Source organism: Somniosus microcephalus, chromosome 3 (assembly GCF_052327205.1).
Source record: "Somniosus microcephalus isolate GS21.2 chromosome 3, FLI_Smic_1.0, whole genome shotgun sequence".
NCBI classification, from domain to species: domain Eukaryota; kingdom Metazoa; phylum Chordata; class Chondrichthyes; order Squaliformes; family Somniosidae; genus Somniosus; species Somniosus microcephalus.
The window spans coordinates 106,554,766-106,570,122 of NC_140989.1; the positions used below are offsets into that span (position 1 = coordinate 106,554,766).

Consider the following 15,357-nt stretch of genomic DNA (forward strand, 5'->3'; position numbering starts at 1 on the left):
AGCAGGACCTGCTGTAACAGACTGCATAGATCAGTGACAGCTGCTTAGGTGAGGCACAGCCTCCTCATGTAGTACTCCTCAGAGATACCCCAAAAAATGACTCTTGGCTTATAGACCCTTTAAGCTAGGTGAGGTCTTCTAGGAGGAACTCCCACTCAGCTGCTTCTAACAGGCCTACCTGCTGCTTGTCCTGGTTATTGAGGCTGCTGCTCCATTTCCTCCAACAGTTCCTCCTTCCAAAGGAAAATAGTACCCATGATAAGCAGTGAGTACTTAATCAGGGTGAGTAAGAGGAAAACATCAGAAAGAAGCAAACTCCAACTCAGAGCTACTTTATGAATCCACTAAACACAACAGCACATAGATCCTAATGATCTGACTGCCTGCAGCGAAGTACCCCTTTAAACACCGCTTCCAGTCATGTCAGCTAATCCTGCTAGGTTTCACTCAGCAGGTTTGCCACTTCCAATAATGTCCAGCGGTGGAAACAACATCCAGAGTTGCTGGGGACCAAGAGTTAGTTGGCAGTTCATTTAAAGAGTATGTGTTTTTAAGCTTCCAAGGTATGTCAGGCAGGTCAGGCTATACGTGAAGTGTTCTGTGCCTATCCACCAATACCCAGATCTGCAGACAGATTTGAACATACCTCTCTCTTTGGCAGTCGATTAGTTCATGCAGAGGCATTTCTTCGCAGTGGGTCCAATGGCACCACTAACACATGTGAATGCTTGATTTATCATAATGTTGGATGAGGTCATGCTTTCAGTGACATTGTATGAAAGAAGGCATGTCAGGATGATCAACAACCAGTATAGCCTGATTGGCCACATCTGTCACGATGGCACCAACCATTTCTTCAGGCCTTGATGTACCTAGTGATAACTATGGGGCACTGTCGTCACAGGGTCTATGTAATCAGCGAGCCATATTGAAAGCTGTGCCATCTGCTGCAAGGTCACCTGCAGTTACCATGCAGCTCTTGCACATGGTACAGTGCTAACACATGGGGATGATGCCATGGAGTGGCACAAGGAACCAGCATCCTGTAACCACCACCGTTAATCCAGCAGCCACAAAACAAGGGATCAGGTGCTTGGTTGCTCTGTCACTTCCCTGCAGACTCATGTTGCAACCTGGGTTTCCTTTCTCCTATTTTTATCCTGAGGCTTCTTAATTCCTTGCTGTATTAACTTAACTGGTGGTGGTTGTACAGTAGTTCTAATGGGTATGGTAACATAGTGGTTATGTTACTGGACTAGTAATCCAGATGCCAGAACATAATGATCCACAGACATGAGTTCAAATCCCACCACGGGATTTGGGAATTTTATCTGGAATAAAAAGCTAGCATCAGTAATGGTGACCATGAAAACTTTTGTCATAAAAAAACAACTGGTCCACTAATGTCCTTTAGGGAAGGAAACCTGCTGTCCTTACCCAGTCTGGCCTATATGTGACTCCAGACCCAGGGCAATGTGGTTATAGATTCAAAGAAATTTACAGCACAGGAGGTGGCCATTCAAAAAATTGTGTCTGTGCCGGCCAAAAAAGAGCTATCCAGCCTAATCCCACTTTCTAACTCTTGGTCCGTAGCCTTGTAGATTACAGCACTTCAAGTGCATATCCAAGTACTTTTTAAATGCAATCAGCATTTTTCCTTCTACCACCCTTTCAGGCAGTGAGTTCCAGACCCCCACCACCCTCTGGGTGAAACAAGTTCTCCTCAACTCCCCTCTAATCCTTCTACCAAGTACTTTAAATCTATGCCCCCCTGGTTATTGACCTCTCTGCTAGGGGAACTAGGTCCTTCCTATCCACTCTATCTAGGCCCCTCATAATTTTATCTCAATCAAGTCTCTCCTCAGCCTCCTCTGTTCCAAAGAAAACAACCCCAGCCTATCCAATCTTTCCTCATAGCTAAAATTCTCCAGTCCTGGCAACATCCTCGTAACTCTCCTCTGTACCCTCTCTAGTGCAATCACCTCTTTCCTGTAGTGTGTAATGTGGTGACCAGAACTATACGCAGTACTCTAGCTGTGGCCAACTAGTGTATTATACAGTTCAAGCATAACCTCCCTGCTCTTATATTCTATGCTTGGCTAATAAAGGAAAGTATCCCGTATGCCTTCTAAACCACCTTATCGACCTGTCCTGCTACCTTCAGGGATCTGTGGACATGCACTCCAAGGTCCCTCTGTTCCTTTACACTTCTCAGTCTACCATTTATTGTGTATTCCCTTGCCTTGTTAGCCCTCCCCAAATGCATTACCCCACACTTCTCCGGAATGAATTCCAATTGCCACTTTTCTGCCCACCTGACCAGTCCATTGACATCTTCCTGCAGTCTACAGCTTTCTTCCTCACTATCAACCATACGGCCAATTTTTGTATCATCTGCAAACTTCTTAATCATGTCCCTTACACTGAAGTCTAAATCATTGATGTATACCACAAAAACCAAGGGACCTAGTATTGAGCCCTGCGGAACCCCACTGTAAACAGCCTTCCGGTCACAAAAACACCCGTCGACCATTACCCTTTGATTCCTGCCACGGAGCCAATTTTGGATCCAACTTGCCACTTTTCCTTGGATTCCATGGGCTTTTACTTTTCTGACCAGTCTGCTGTTTGGGACCTTGTCAAAAGCCTTGCTAAAATCCATGTAGACTACATCAAACACACTACCCTTATCAACCCTCCTTGTTACCTCCTCAAAAAATTCAACCAAGTTAGTCAGACACGACCTTCCATTAACAAATCCATGCTGACTGTCCTTGATTAATCCGTGCCTTTCTAAATTGACAATTAATATTGTCCCTCAGAATTTTTTCCAATAATTTGCCCACCACCGAGGTTAGGCTGACTGGCCTGTAATGACTCGGTCTATCCCTTTCTCCCTTTTTGAACAACGGTACAATGTTAGCAGTCCTCTAGCACCACACCTGTAGCCAGGTTGACTCTTAACTAACTGCCCTGTGAAATGGCCTAGATAGCCACTCAGCTAAAAAAAAAAGGCATAAGAAGAATAAAACCGGATGGACAACCCGGCATTGAACTAGGCATCGGATTCGGACATGACACAGGCACACCCCACCGAGTTGACCCTGCAAAGTCCTCTCACGAACATCTGGGGACTTGTGCAAAAATTGGGAGTGCTGTACCACAGACTAGTCAAGCAACAGCCTGACATAGTCATACTCACAGAATCATACCTTTCAGCAAATGTCCCAGACTCCTCCATCACCATCCTTGGGTATGTCCTGTCCCACCGGCACGTATTTATATTACTTTTAAAACATTACTGATGACCTAGACTTCGCTCGCACCCGTTTTTAATCTTTCGGCTATTCTTATTTTTATTTCTGCCTGAGCCCTCCCCAGCACCCCACTTTATTGGTTAAAATCCTTTCTACAGCCCTGTTTATCCTTCAGCTAGGACCTTGGTCCCAGCCCGTTTCAGGCAAAACTCATCCTAGCGGTACAGCTCCTTACTGTCCCAGTACTGGTGCCAGTGTCCTATGAAATGGAACTCCTCTTTCCCACACTAATCCTTCAGCCACGTGTTCACTTACCTAATCTGTTCGTCCCTATGCCAATTTGCACGTGGCTTGGGTAAGAGATTATTACCTTCGAGATCGTGCCTTTTAATATAGCTCCTATCTCCTGGTACTCCCTCAGCAGGACCTCCTCCTTGTTCTTTCCTATATCGTTCGTCCCGACATGGACCATGACAACTGGATCTTCCCCCTCCCTTTCCAAGTTCCTTTTCAGGCGCATCGAGATATCCCTTACCCTGGCACCAGGTAGGCAACATACTCTTTGGGACTCTCGATTGTGGCTGAAGAGGATACTATCAATCTCCTTAATTATTGAATCCCCTCTATTTTGCTCCTCCTCCTTTGGACAGCCTCCTGCTCACAGTGCCTAGGTCAGCATTATGGCTGTTCTCCCCGCAGTCTTTCTTCTTCTCCTCAAAGGTAGCAAATATATTGTACCTGTTGGACAGGACCAGTGTCTGTGAGACCTCCTCCTCTATCTCCCCTCAGTTCCTCCTACCCTGCTGACTTCACCTTCCTGTACCTGTGCTTTCCTCTGGGATGTGTACTCTGGAGTAAACTAACTCCAACCCATATCCTCTCCATCACCAAGCCTGTCTCCCCGCCTTCAGCCCATCTGCTGCTGAAACCGTCATCCATGCTTTTGTTACCTCTATACTCCACTATTCCAATGGTCTTCTGGCAGGCCTCCCATCTTCCACCCTCTGTAACCTTGAGCTCATCCAAAACTCTGCTGCCCGTATCCTAACTTGCACTAAGCCCCGTTCACCCATCACCTCTGGGTCCATCAACATCTCAGATTTAAAATTCTCATCCTTGTGATCGAATCCCTCCATGGCTTCGCCCCTCCCTATCTCTGTAGCCTACTCTAGCCCTATAACTAGAACGCTGCGCTCCTCCAATTCTGGCCTCTTGCATCGCCAATTTCCTTTGTCCCACCATTAGCGGCTGTGCCTTCAGCTGTCCAGACTTTAATTCCCACCCTAAACCTCTCCTCCATTATACCTCTTTCTCCTTCTTTAAGATGCTCCTTAAAACCTACCTCTTTCACTGCCCTAATATCTCCATTAAAGGCTCGGTATCAAATTATTGCTGATATCATTCCAAGAAGCGCCTTGGAATGATTTATTACATTCAAGGTGCTATATAACCACAAGTTTTTGTTGTATGAAAAGCACAAAACAGTAACTTTAAACCCTATACTGAACTGTCAGTCACACTTTTACAAATCAAACTTTAAAAAGGCAGAGCAGGAACTCCCAACGGCGTCCATTTTATATGTGTGAGCAGCACTGGAAGAGTGAATAGGTAAAAGAAGACTTTTAACTTCAGTGTGGGACCAATTTAAATACAACTACCTAAAATTAAGAGGTGTAATGAGGCTCACATATCCGCTGTACAAGACCTCCAAAATGTTAGAAAAAATGTCACTCGCTATCTTACAAATCTGGTGGTCAGGCATACTCGCCTGATTCAGTGAGCTGGACTCCCAGATTGCAGAGGTATGCTCTGTGAGTGATAAACCTGTTAAACATAGCTGAAAGATGGAAATAAAACTTGAGAGTTAGTCCTGTATAGAGCTTTGATCAACACCAATGACACCGTGATGGTGCTACAGTTCTAGCAAAAGGTGTTTGTGGTGACTCATAGCTTGGTTGACCGTGCTGTTAAAATAGTCTGTTCGGATATGATCTCAAAAATCAGCTCACATGTTAAAATAGCCATTCAAAGCGCTTTGCACATGAATTACCTGTTGAAGCGAGGGTCTGCATAGGCATCAGGAATATTAAGAACTTCTCCTGTTCGTGCTACCTGCCCAGCAATTCCTTTTTCAATAGAAAACCTAAGCAGCAGAATAGAGCTAGTTAGTTTGGCATTTATTTTCTGTACTTAGAATAAACAATAAATTAACATAGCAGCGAATCAGCAAATATCAATTGTTCTAATAACTCTGATGGATTTTGAGCGATAGGAAGTATTTTAGTTCAGTATACCAAGCTACATTCCAAAGGATAAGAACATTCATAATGTGCCTCACAAACCACTATCCAATGCTTCAAGATATTTTGGAAACTTTGACGCCAGTTCCTGACTATCTTTGCATATCACTGAACAGAAAGAGAGACATCTTGTCCAATGTTCTTTAGTTGTTAAAATACAGACCATGCAATTATTCTGCGTGATACTAATATACAAATGTTTATCAATTTGACATGAAGTTCTTTTCACTGCTATATTAATGGTTATGCTGACTAACTTAAATAAATGCGTGAACATCTCTTAACATAGAAGATAAAATAATTTTAGACACGCACATTAAGCATTTATATGCTAATATCACAGCATAATAACAATGCAGTACTCCTCGTTATTGTGGAACTGCAACTAAGTCAACTTTCAGTTAGATAACAGAGATTCTCTTAATGTACAAAAAAGGAGAGAGAGAAAAAAACAGGGAAGTACAGGCCAGTTAAACTGACATCAGTCGTTGGGAAAATGCTGGAATCCATTGCTAAGGAAGTGGTTATCAGGGCACTTAGAAAATCATAACTTGATTAGGCAGAGTCAACATGGTTCTATGAAAGGGAAATCGTGTTTGACAAATTTATTAAGAGTTTTTTGAGGATGTAACTAGCAGGGTAGATAAAGGGGAACCAGTGGATGTAGTATATTTGGATTTTCAAAAGGCATTCGATAAGGTGCCACATAAAAGGTTATTACACAAGATTAGGGCTCACGGAGTTGGGGGTAATATAGTAGCATGGATAGAGGACTGGTTAACGGACAGAGAGTAGGGATAAACGGATCTTTTTCAGGTTGGCAGACTGTAACTATTGGGGTGCCGCAAAGATCAGTGTTGGGCCTCAACTATTTACAATCTATATTAATGACCTAGATGAAGGGGCCGAGTGAAATGTATCCAAGTTTGCTGATGATACAAAGCTAGGTGGGACAGTAAGCTGTGAGGAGAACACAGAGTCTGCAAAGGGATATAGATAGACTGAGTGAGTGGGCAGTAAGGTGGCAGATGGAGCAAAATGTAGGGAAATGTGAGGTTATTCACTTTGGTAGGAAGAATAGAAAAACAGAATATTTTTTAAATGGTGAGAAACTTTCAAATGTTGGTGTTCAGAGAGATTTGGGTGTACTCGTGCAAGAAACACAGAAAGCTAGCATGCAGGCACAGCAAGCAATAAGGAAGGCAAATGGCATGTTGGCCTTTATTGCAAGGGGGTTGGAGTATAAGAGTAAGGAAGTCTTGCTACAATTGTACAGGGCCTTGGTGAGACCACACCTGGAGCACTGTGCACAGTTTTGATTTCCTTATCTAAGGAAGGATATACTTGCCTTGGAGGCGGTGTAACAAAGGTTCACTAGATTGATTTCTGGGATGAGAGGGCTGTCCTATGATGTGAGATTGTGTAGAATGGGCCTATACTCTCTGGAGTTTAGAAGAATGAGAGGTGATTTCATTGAAACATACAAGATTCTGAAAGGGATTCACAGATGCTGAGAGGTTGTTTCCCCTGGCTGTAGTGTCTAGAACTAGGGGGCATAGTCTCAGGATAAGGGATAAGCCATTTAAGACCAAGATGAGGAGGAATTTCTTCACTCAGAGGTTGTGAATCTTTGGAATTCTCTGCCCCAGAGGGCTATGGATGCTGAGTCTTTGAGCATATTCAAGGCTGAGATAGATAGATTTTTGGACTCTAGGGGAATCAAGGGATATGGAGAACGGGCAGGAAAGTGGAGTTGAGGTCGATGATCAGCCATGATCTTATTGAATGGCGGAGCAGGCTCGAGGGGCCGTATGGCCTACTCCTGCTCTTATTTCTTTTGTGAAAAAGGTATGGATTGGTATAAAGCATAAAATTGAGATATTCTTCACTATTACATTAAATTTCTCCTCCCCATTTTTGTAGTATTTTTGATGGAAAGTCTAGGCTATGTCCAGTGCTGATAATGCAGCTACTTGGTACCTAATCTCTTTGGTTTTCTTGAAGACTGGTTTTCCTTCCTTCTCTTCACCGATGTCAAACAAGTCTGAATACAACTCCTTGTTGTTGTGGTCAACCTGAAAGAGTGCACAGCGATCTGCGTTCACCAAATTTTTTGCATTTATCTGAGAAAAGAATTAAAAAAGATGATTAACAGCAGATGAAAACACAGTGACAGAATAAAAAGATTCAATAGCTGTTTTGACGCTAAGAATCGCTGAGATGGTTGTCAAATGACAACAGACCCCAGGCAATATAGTGAGAAACAAATTGCAGGGATAATTGGGGCTTTTGCAATTTCTCAGCAAAGAAACATAGAATTCTGTACCAAGTGTTTTCAAAATGAAGCACAATATTTAAAAAGGTGTTTATAGTTCATACTTTATTTTAAATAACTATCACGCCATAACCATGATGTTTCTAATCATTATTAAGCCTCTATGCAATGTAATCTGTTAGCACGACTTTTTCATTTAGTTCTCTATCTGTGGGGTGTCAGCACTGACATTCTGTTGGCTGTAACTACATCTTTTGTAAACTGCCCCAGGTCCCACAGAAAGAAATTAATAAAATGCAGTAACACGTGTATATAAATGAATAAACTGAAGTAATGTGTGTGCAATCCATAATAATATATTTAAAATATCATACTTGCATGCACTTCCTATCAACTTTTTTTAAATTCATTGATGGGATGTGGGCGTCGCTGGCTGGCTAGGCCTGCATTTAGTGCCCATCCCTAATTGCCCTTGAGAAGATGGTGGTGAGCCGCCTTCTTGAACCGCTGCAGTCCATATGGTGTAGGTACACCCACAATGCTGTTAGGAAGTGAGTTCCAGGATTTTGGCCCAGCGACAGTGAAGGAACGGCGATACAGGTCCAAGTCAGGATGGTGTGTGGCTTGGAGGGGAACTTGTAGGTGGTGACGTTCCCATGCGTCTGCTGCCCTTGTCCTTCTAAGTGGTAGAGGTCGCAGGTTTGGAAGGTGCTGTTGAAGGAGCTTTGGCGAGTTGCTGCAGTGCATCTTGTAGATGGTACACACTGCAGCCACAGTGCGCCGGTGGTGGAGGGAGTGAATGTTGAAGGTGGTGGATGGAGTGCCAATCAAGCAGGCTGCTTTATCCTGAATGGTGTCGAGCTTCTTGAGTGTTGTTGGAGCTGCACTCATCCTTATTACAAATTCCTATGTTCACATTTCTGATGGAAAGTACCTATGTGAACTTGTTATGCTGCAATTACACTCTCCACACAGTGGAGATGCTACATCTGAAGAACTTGCAGCCCATCCAAGACAAGTAGTCCAATAGCACAAAGGCAATGGAGAAGTTGAGATGGATGACAGAGAGATAGAATTGGGTGTCATCAGTACACGTGAAAGCTGACCCCATGTCTGCAGATGGTATTGCCAAGGAGCAACACATAAATGAAGAGGAAGAGGGGGCCAAGGATGAATCCTTGGGGGAATTCCCAAGCTGTCAGTGCGAGGGTGGGAAGGTAAACCTCAGTAACATGTGTGCATCAATACCAGAAATTAATAAACTTTAATATGTCTATATCAATAATAAACTTTAGTAACATGAGTGCAACAAGACTAAAAAGTAATAAACAGCTGAAATTAGAAATTAGTAAGCCACAGTAACGTGTGCAATGCTATACATTAATAAAAAACAGTAACATGCACATCAATACTAGCTATAAACTGCCATAATAACTGTTCAAAATCTGCATTAATGGTGTCCATTTTTGTCTAACTACGCTCTGTGAAGCACCTTGGGACATAAGAACATAAGAATTAGGAGCAGGAGTGGGCCATATGGCCCCTCGAGCCTGCTCTGCCATTCAATAAGATCATGGCTCATCTTCGACCTCAAATCCAGGAGGATTCATAAAAAGTAAATATAAAAGCAGCGAGAAAAATGTCAAGGCTCTGGAGCGGAATAGAGTTTTAGGTAAAAATAAGCAGAGTGGGTCAGGAAGGGACAGAGAGTAACAAAGGTAATAAGGCATCAGTGACTAAGTTGACATCAGGGAAAAATAGAAATAAGTCAAAGCTAAAGGCACTATATCTGAATGCGCGAAGCATTTGCAACAAAATAGATGAATTAATAGCGCAGATAGAAATTAACAGGTTTGATCTAATAGCCATAACGGAGACGTGGTTGCAAAGTGGCCAAGGTTGGGAACTAAATATTACAGGATACTTAACTTTTAGAAGAGATAGGCAAAATGGAAAGGGAGGCAGGGTAGCCCTGATAATAAAGGATGGGATAAAGACAGTAGAGAGAAAGGATCTTAGCTCTGAAAATCAAGAAGTAGCATCAGTTTGGGTGGAGCTAAGAAACAGTAACGAGCAGAAAACATTGGTGGGAGTTGTTTATAGACCCCCAAACAGTAGTTGTAATGTAAGGCAGAGTAAAAATCAGAAAATTAGAGGCGCATGTAACAAGGGTAATACAGTAATAATGGGGAACTACAGATAGACTGGGTGACGTAATAAAACTCACTACGCACTTGGTTTGAGCATAAAGCAAGGCTTTAATCAACTTGTTTCAGAACATGGCGGTCTAGTTATACTTCACTAGTTCCTTGTCTTACAAAATGTCCCTGGATGGCTGGGGCCGATGCCCGAGTATTTATACTCCTTGGACGACGCCACCAGCTGGCCATCCAGCGTTATTTCACGAGTAGTTTCTTGATGAATGATGAGATTTATAACACTGGGCAAACCAAATTTGCAGTTATAGTGTGGAGGACATATTCATGGAATGTATGCAAGATAGTTTTCTAGATGAGTATGTTGAGGAACCAACTAAGAAACAGGCTATTTTAGATCTAGTATTGTGCAATGAGAAAGGGTTAATTAATAACCTTGTAGTAAAGGGGCCTTTAAGGAAGAGTGACCATAATATGATAGAATTTTATATTGAGTTTGAAAGTGATTCAGTTAAATCCGAAACTAGGGTCTTAAATCTAAACAAAGCAAACTACGTAGGTATGAAGGGCGAGTTGGCTAAGCTAGATTGGGAAACTACATTAAAAGGTATAATGGTAGAGAAGCAATGGCTAGCATTTAAAGAATTAATACATAACTTACAACAAATATACATTCCTTTAAGGCACAAAAACCCCACAGGAAAAGTGGTCCAACCGTGGCTAACAAGAGAAGTTAAAGATAGTATTCGATCAAAGGAAGAGGCTTATAATGCTGCCAAAAAGAGTAGTAAGCCTGAGGATTGGGAGGATTTTAGAATTCAGCAAAGGAGGACCAAGAAATTGATTAAGAAAGGGAAAATAGAATGAGAGTAAACTACAGAGAGACATAAAAACAGAGTGTAAAAGCTTCTATCTGTATGTACAAAGGAAAACATTAGCAAAAGTAAATGTGGGTTCCTTACAGGCTGTGACAGGAGAAATTATAATGGGGAATAAGGAAATGGCAGAGAAATTAAACAAGTAATTTGTGTCTGTCTTCATGGAAGAAAACACAAAAAGTTTCCCGGAAATAGTGGAGAACCAAGGCTCTAGTGAGAATGAGGAACAGAAAGAAATTAGTATTAGTAAAAAAAATACTGGAGAAATTAATGGGACTGAAAGCTGATAAATTTCCTGGACCTGATGGCCTGCATCCTAGGGTTTTGAAAGAGGTGGCTATAGAGATAGTGGATGCATTGGTTGTCATTTTCCAAAATTTCACAGATTCTAGAACGGTTCCCACGGATTGGAAGGTAGCAAATGTAACCCCACTATTTAAGAAAGGAGGGAGAGAGAAAACAGGGAACTACAGACCAGTTAGCCTGACATCAGTAGCAGGGAAAATGCTAGAATCTATTATTAAGGATGTGGTAACAGGGCACTTAGAAAATAATAATAGGATTGGGCAGAGTCAACACAGATTTATGAAAGGGAAATCGTGTTTGACAAATCTGGTAGAGTTTTTTGAGGTTGTAACTAGCAGAATAGATAAGGGGGAACCAGTGGATGTGGTGTATTTGGATTTTCAAAAGGCATTCAATAAGGTGCCACACAAGAGGTTATTGTACAAAGTTAGGGCTCATGGGATTGGGGGTAATATACTAGCATGGATTGAGGATTGGTTAACAGACAGAAAACAGAGAGTAGGAATAAACGGGTCATTTTCGGGTTGGCAGGTTGTAACTACTGGGGTACCGCAAGGATCAGTGCTTGGGCCTCAGCTATTCACAATCTGCATCAATGATTTGGATGAGAGGACCAAATGTAATATATCCAAATTTGCTGATGATACAAAGCTGGGTGGGAATGTAAGTTGTGAGGAGGATGCAAGGAGGCTGCAAGGGGATATAGACAGGCTAAGTGAGTGGGAAAGAACATGACAAATGGAATATAATGTGGAGAAATGTGAAGTTATCCACTTTGGTAGGAAAAATAGAAAAGCAGAGTATTTTTTTAAATGGCGAGAGATTGGGAAATGTTGGTGTTCAGAGGGACCTGGGTGTCCTTGTACACGAATCACTGAAAATTAACATGCAGGTACAGCAGGCAATTAGGAAAGCAAATGGTATGTTGGCCTTTATTACAAGAGGTTTTGAGTATAAGAGTAAAGACATCTTACTGCAATTATATAGGGCCCTGGTGAGACCACACTTGGAGTATTGTGTACAGTTTTGGTCTCCTTACGAAGGTTCACCAGACTGGTTCCTGGGATGGGGGATTGTCCTATGAGGAGAGATTAAGTAGACTAGGCCTATATTCTCTAGAGTTTAGAAGAATGAGAGTTGATCTCATTGAAACATATAAAATTCTTACAGGGCTTGACAGGGTAGATGCAGGGAGGATGTTTCCCCTGGCTGGGCAGTCTAGAACTGGGGGGGTCACAGTCTCAGAATAAGGAGTCGGCCATTTAAGACCGAGATGAGGAGGAATTTCTTCACTCAGAGGGTGGGAGTCTTTGGAATTCTCTACCCCAGAGGGCTGTGGTGGCTCAGTCGTTGAGTATATTCAAGACAGAGATCGATAGATTTTTTAATATTAAGGGAATCAAGGGATATGGGGATAGTGCAGGAAAGTGGAGATGAGGTAGAAGATCAGCCATGATCTTATTGAATGGCGGAGCAGGCTCGAAGGGCCAAATGGCCTACTCCTGCTCCTATTTCTTATGTTCTTAATCCACTTTCCCACCTGATCTCCATATCCCTTGATTCCCCTAGAGTTCAAAAATCTATCTCTCTCAGCCTTGAATATACTCAACGATTCAGCATCACATCACTTTGGGGTAGAGAATTCCAAAGATTCACAGCCCTCTGAGTGAAGAAATTCCTCCTCATCTCAGTTTTAAATGGCTGGCTCCTTATCCTGAGACTATGCTCTCTAGTTCTAGACTCTCCAGCAAGGGGAAACAACCTTTCCGTATCTACCCTGTCAATCCCCCTCAGAATCTTACTTTCTATGTTAAAGGTGCTACGCAAATCTAAGTTTTTGCCATAATAAACAGTCATAATTAGAAATTAATCAGTTCTAACAATATCAGTCAAAAGTTCCAAACCGCCAACATTCCCTATTCTTAGTTTTGGGCAGAAAATATTTTTTTTAGCGGGGGGTTGGGGGGTGGTGGTGCTGGGGCTGGGGTGGAGGGCAGGAATTTAATTCAGTGTTTCAGAATTATTTGGAGTGATCACCAAAAGCAGTTTGCTTCTTTAGGAAAGATGGGCCTAGAAATTCAGTCGCGCCACTTTTGGGGCGCTAAAGTCGGGCGGTCGCTAAAGTTAGCGCCCGCCGGAAAGTGTAGGCCACTTCGCCGATATTCAGTAGCTTTGGCCAAGGAGTTTGGGCGAGCGCTGAAACTGGCGTTGCACTCCTATCTTTAGGCGCTAAGCCGGCGGTGCGGACTGATAACGCCGAGGCCGGGCGCAGCGCAGGTGCGGTCATGTTTTGATTGACAGCAGACACCCTGACGCCGGCCAGCTCTTAAAGGGGGAAGGGTCGACTTTGTCTGCTGCCACGCCCTGGATAGTGGAGCCCTGCAGCTAGGCCTCAACACTGCTGGTGGACCCAAATAGCGCCTGAAGCCATGCAGAAGGCCCGTGAACGAGCGCAGCGCTTCTCAGAGCCTGCTTTGTGGGTGCTGCTTAAGGGTTTGGAAAAGAGAAGAGAGATCTTGTGCCCGGGCAGTGGCAAGAAGGCTCCCAGGAGGCAGTTCGGGAGAGCCTGGAGGGAAATCGCCCACAGGGTGTCAGCCACCAGCGATGTCCCCAGGACTGGTGACCAATGCCGCAAGAAGTACAACGACCTCACTCGGTTGGTCAAGGTGAGTAGCCTTTCCAGTGTCCTCCTCATCCTTGCATGTGCACCTCACATTATGGGCAAAGGGACCTCAAAGGCCTAATGGCCATCCCTCCTCCCGCAGCTATGGCACTGGCATGATCATCAATAGCACTTTCTGCACTTTACACACTGGCCAAGCTATTCGACCATGGGAGGCAGTGCACACAACAACAGGGCACCACACTGGCCAAGCTATTCCACCATGGGAGGCAGTGCACACAACAACAGGGCACCATACTGTACTTAGAGGCCGTCCTTTCTCTTGCAGGCCAAGCTGGCCCAGAATATGAAGAGCCGGAATGTCACCGGGGGAGGCCGTGCCCAGTTCCAGGAGCTCAGTGAGCTGGAGGAGCGCGTGGCTCGACTCATGCGTGGCCGGGTGGTTGGCCCCGTTTCTATTGGTGATGCGGACCCTGTGCTGGGCCCCAATGGTAAGGACATGACCGTTTGGACCTCTCTCGTTCCCCTTGCGCTTCAGATCTACATCCTTTGCCACTGTCCGACCAATGCGCATAATGCCACCACTCATGCCTCCCTCGCTGACGCCCTGTCCTCACTCTAAAGCTACTCTTGTGCCTTCCTGCTTTCAGCTGGTGAGGAGGAGGTCCATGAAGCTGAGAGTGCCAGTCCCTCGGAAGAGGAGGACGACGAGGACCAAGAGGAAGGCGGCACATCGGGGGAACCCTTATACGCGCCAGGGGATGGCAATGGAGGGGAGACGTCTTGCCTGGAGGAGAGCCAGGGGGAAGTGTTGCAGGGGGGTGTAGCTCCTGGGCCCAGTGGCGTCCAGGCACGCGGGAAGGGTCAGGCAGCACGGCTGCCTTCTCCCCAGAGGGGGGAAGTGTTGCAGGGGAGGGCAGTTGCTGGGCCCAGTGGCGTCCAGGCACGCGGGAAGGGTCGGGCAGCTCGGCGGCCTTCTCCCCAGAGGGAGAGTCCGCCCTCCAGTCCGGAGACGGTCCTCGCCCAGGAGGTGCGCCTCCTTGATGAAATGTCCGCGGCCTCGGAGCGGCGCCACAACGAGTTCATGGGGGTTGTGGGACAGATGCCTCAGGCCATTGAGTCCCTGGCTCATAGTGTGGCCGCTTTCGGGGACTCACAGGCCAGGGGTGTCGACCAACTCGCGGCAGCACAGGCCAGGGGTGTCGACCAACTCGCGGCAGCACAGGACGCGAGTCGCGAGTTCATGAGTGGTGCCGTGCAGACACTGGCTGATCTGATGCGGGCACAGACCAGGGCAGTTCGGGCACTCACTTCTGCCACACTCGCGGTGTCACGGAAGCATCGCCAGGGCACCCGCCGCCCTGCTGCAGCACAGCGGTCTGGCCTCCACCAGATTGCTGCGCTTGCTGCAGTGCCAGCCCGGCCGAGTGCCAGTGTCTCTGGCGACCAGCGAGCGCCTGGCATCAGCCAGCTTGCCCCCATTGCTGCAGCCGCCACTGCCACTCCCCCAGCCAAGGTGCGACGAGCTGATGCAGAGACTGATGCTGCCCAGCCACAGCTGC

General features: G+C 45.0%; 1 protein-coding gene across 2 annotated transcripts in view; it reads right to left on the reverse strand.

Annotated features, from left to right (window-relative positions):
- pde10a (phosphodiesterase 10A) overlaps nt 1-15,357 on the reverse strand; it is an 899,745-nt gene that overhangs the window by 425,443 nt on the left and 458,945 nt on the right. For both annotated transcript variants that reach the window (XM_085981463.1, XM_085981462.1), the window contains exons 11-12: nt 7,538-7,680; nt 5,308-5,400 (exon numbers count right to left, since the gene is read on the reverse strand). In XM_085981463.1, coding sequence (XP_085837589.1) covers nt 5,308-5,400; nt 7,538-7,680 — 236 coding nt within the window. The remainder of the gene's footprint in view (nt 1-5,307; nt 5,401-7,537; nt 7,681-15,357) is intronic.